General features: G+C 66.6%; 1 protein-coding gene across 1 annotated transcript in view; it reads left to right on the top strand.

Annotated features, from left to right (window-relative positions):
• The window catches only part of QRICH2 (glutamine rich 2), a 20569-nt gene extending 19672 nt beyond the window's left edge, over window positions 1-897 (top strand). The window contains exon 20 of the mRNA XM_006756377.2: window positions 706-897. Coding sequence (XP_006756440.2) covers window positions 706-875 — 170 coding nt within the window. The 3' untranslated portion in view covers window positions 876-897. The remainder of the gene's footprint in view (window positions 1-705) is intronic.
• Window positions 898-1912: the final 1015 nt, after the last annotated feature.

Here is a 1912-nt window from a genome sequence, read left to right as displayed (position 1 = left end):
GCGCTTGCAGAAGCTGGAGGTCAGGGCCCCAGGCCTGTGCGCTGGGACGCCTCTGCAGGCCCAGCTCCGGGAGCGGCCGGAGGAAGCGAAGCAGCTGACGGTGGTCAGGGCACCTGCCCGCACTGAGGGCTGCTCGGCTCACCGGCCAGCCCGGTGGGGCTGTACACGTGGGAACGATTGAGTCCTCGGGCAGCGTTAGGGGCGGGCTGCTAGCCTCACCCACCCTGAGCGCCTGGGCCGAGGCCCAGCCAGGGAGCAGCAGCGCGGGGTGCCCGGCCCAGGCTCCGGCCCAGGTACGAGGCTGCGAGAGGGGGCTCAGAGGTCGACAGAGCGCTGTCTGTGGCAGTTTTCTTGGGGGAACTGCACTCCCTTCTCCCTGGCACCCCACTGTCTACAGCAAGGGCACTCGAAATGTCACGGGAGCAGGAGGGAGGGAGGGGCGTCCTCAGACATCCCTGCTCATGTGTGATTATGGCCTGAACAGCCCATTCACAAGGAAACGTGACCGAAGCGGGGCTCTCGGCCTGGTGGAGGCAGGTGTGGTTTCCACTCGGCAATGATAAAGGAGCTTTGCTTTGGGGCTCCTGTGCGGACTGCACCCCGGCCCAGGGCAGGGCCCTCCAGCACTTGTCCCCTGTGCAGGGGCTGCGGGGCTGTGGGGCCGTGGGGAGCGAGGCAGAGCCCTCAGCCCCTCCTGTCTTGCAGCTACTTCTCGGCAACACACAGACCGACCAGTCTCCTCGCAGGGGCGCCTCTCCCAGCCGCATGCGGGCCACCCGCCCAGCCCCAGCGGGATGGCGATGCACATGGACATGCCCCCCGGGGAGGGCATGGAGGAGCCCACCCGGGGGCCCAGGACCCCCTCTGCCCACTGAGCAGAGCTATAAATAAATGTTTCGGAAGAAGCTGGCTTCCCTGTCCTGGCTCGGAAGGTGCCTGGGGGCCTCCAGACCCCCGGGAGAGGGCGTCTGGCTTGTAGCGTGAGAGTCAGGCCAGTGCCCCCCAGACGGAGCTGTCCTCCAAGGGAGCGGGCGGAACAGCTCTGCCCTGACCAGGGCTGGACGGGCCGCTGCCGTCCCTGCCAGGGCCCTGCCTTCCTGTCGGACGCATGGTGTCGGGGAGCAAGTTGTACCTTGGAGCAAAGGTGAGGGTGGCAGCTGCCCCTGCTCTCCTGCCGCGGGCTCAGGGCAGTGCCCAGCTCCTGGCGCCGAGCCCGGGAGCACTGCCAGCAGCCACCTGGCAAGGTTTCTGTTTGAGATGCTCGGCTTACCCCGCGGGGCAGGAGGCTCAGCAGGGGCTGCCCGGGCTGGGCCGTTCTCTTCCCTTCTCCTTCCAACCCCGAGAGAAAGAAAAGGGGGTCCCGGAGGCCCCCCTCCTGCCCTGCCCTTGAAGCTCCCTTGCTCTTGTCCCCTTGCCCCAACAGGCAAGAGGGCTCAGTGCTGGGTCCTTGAGCTAAAGATCTGGGCAGGTGGGGGGACAGGAGCAGGCTGCGCTTGGTGCAGCAACTACACAGGACCAGGCCCTGTCCCCTCACCCCAGGGACAAGGCAGAGCTGCCCCACCCCAAGGACTCTCAAGTCACTGCAGCAGTTCTGTGCCTCAGGTCTGTTCTCATTGGCTCCCTCCTCAAAGGTGGGGATCCCCCACCCCCAGTCCCTCTCCCACCCCCCATGGGAAAGCAACCTGGGGCCAGAGGCCTGCTTTAGGGTGTGAGCGGAGGGGTGACAGCCTCACAGGAAAGTGTGGCAGGAAACAGCCCAGAAAAGGGTTTCTCCCCAGTCCCCACCCTTGTGGGCAGGGAGGGCGAGGCTGCGAGGTGTCACGGGAAAGGCAGGTGCTCCCCGCCCCCCAGAGGCTCCCCCTCCATCCCCGTCTGCGGGAACGCCAGTCATCTCTAAGGAATGAGGGAGCCT

The sequence above is a fragment of the Myotis davidii genome, unplaced genomic scaffold (assembly GCF_000327345.1).
Source record: "Myotis davidii unplaced genomic scaffold, ASM32734v1 scaffold274, whole genome shotgun sequence".
NCBI lineage: Eukaryota > Metazoa > Chordata > Mammalia > Chiroptera > Vespertilionidae > Myotis > Myotis davidii.
The sequence above is the reverse complement of the archived record's forward strand: the minus strand, read 5'-3'. Positions and strand labels throughout refer to the sequence as shown.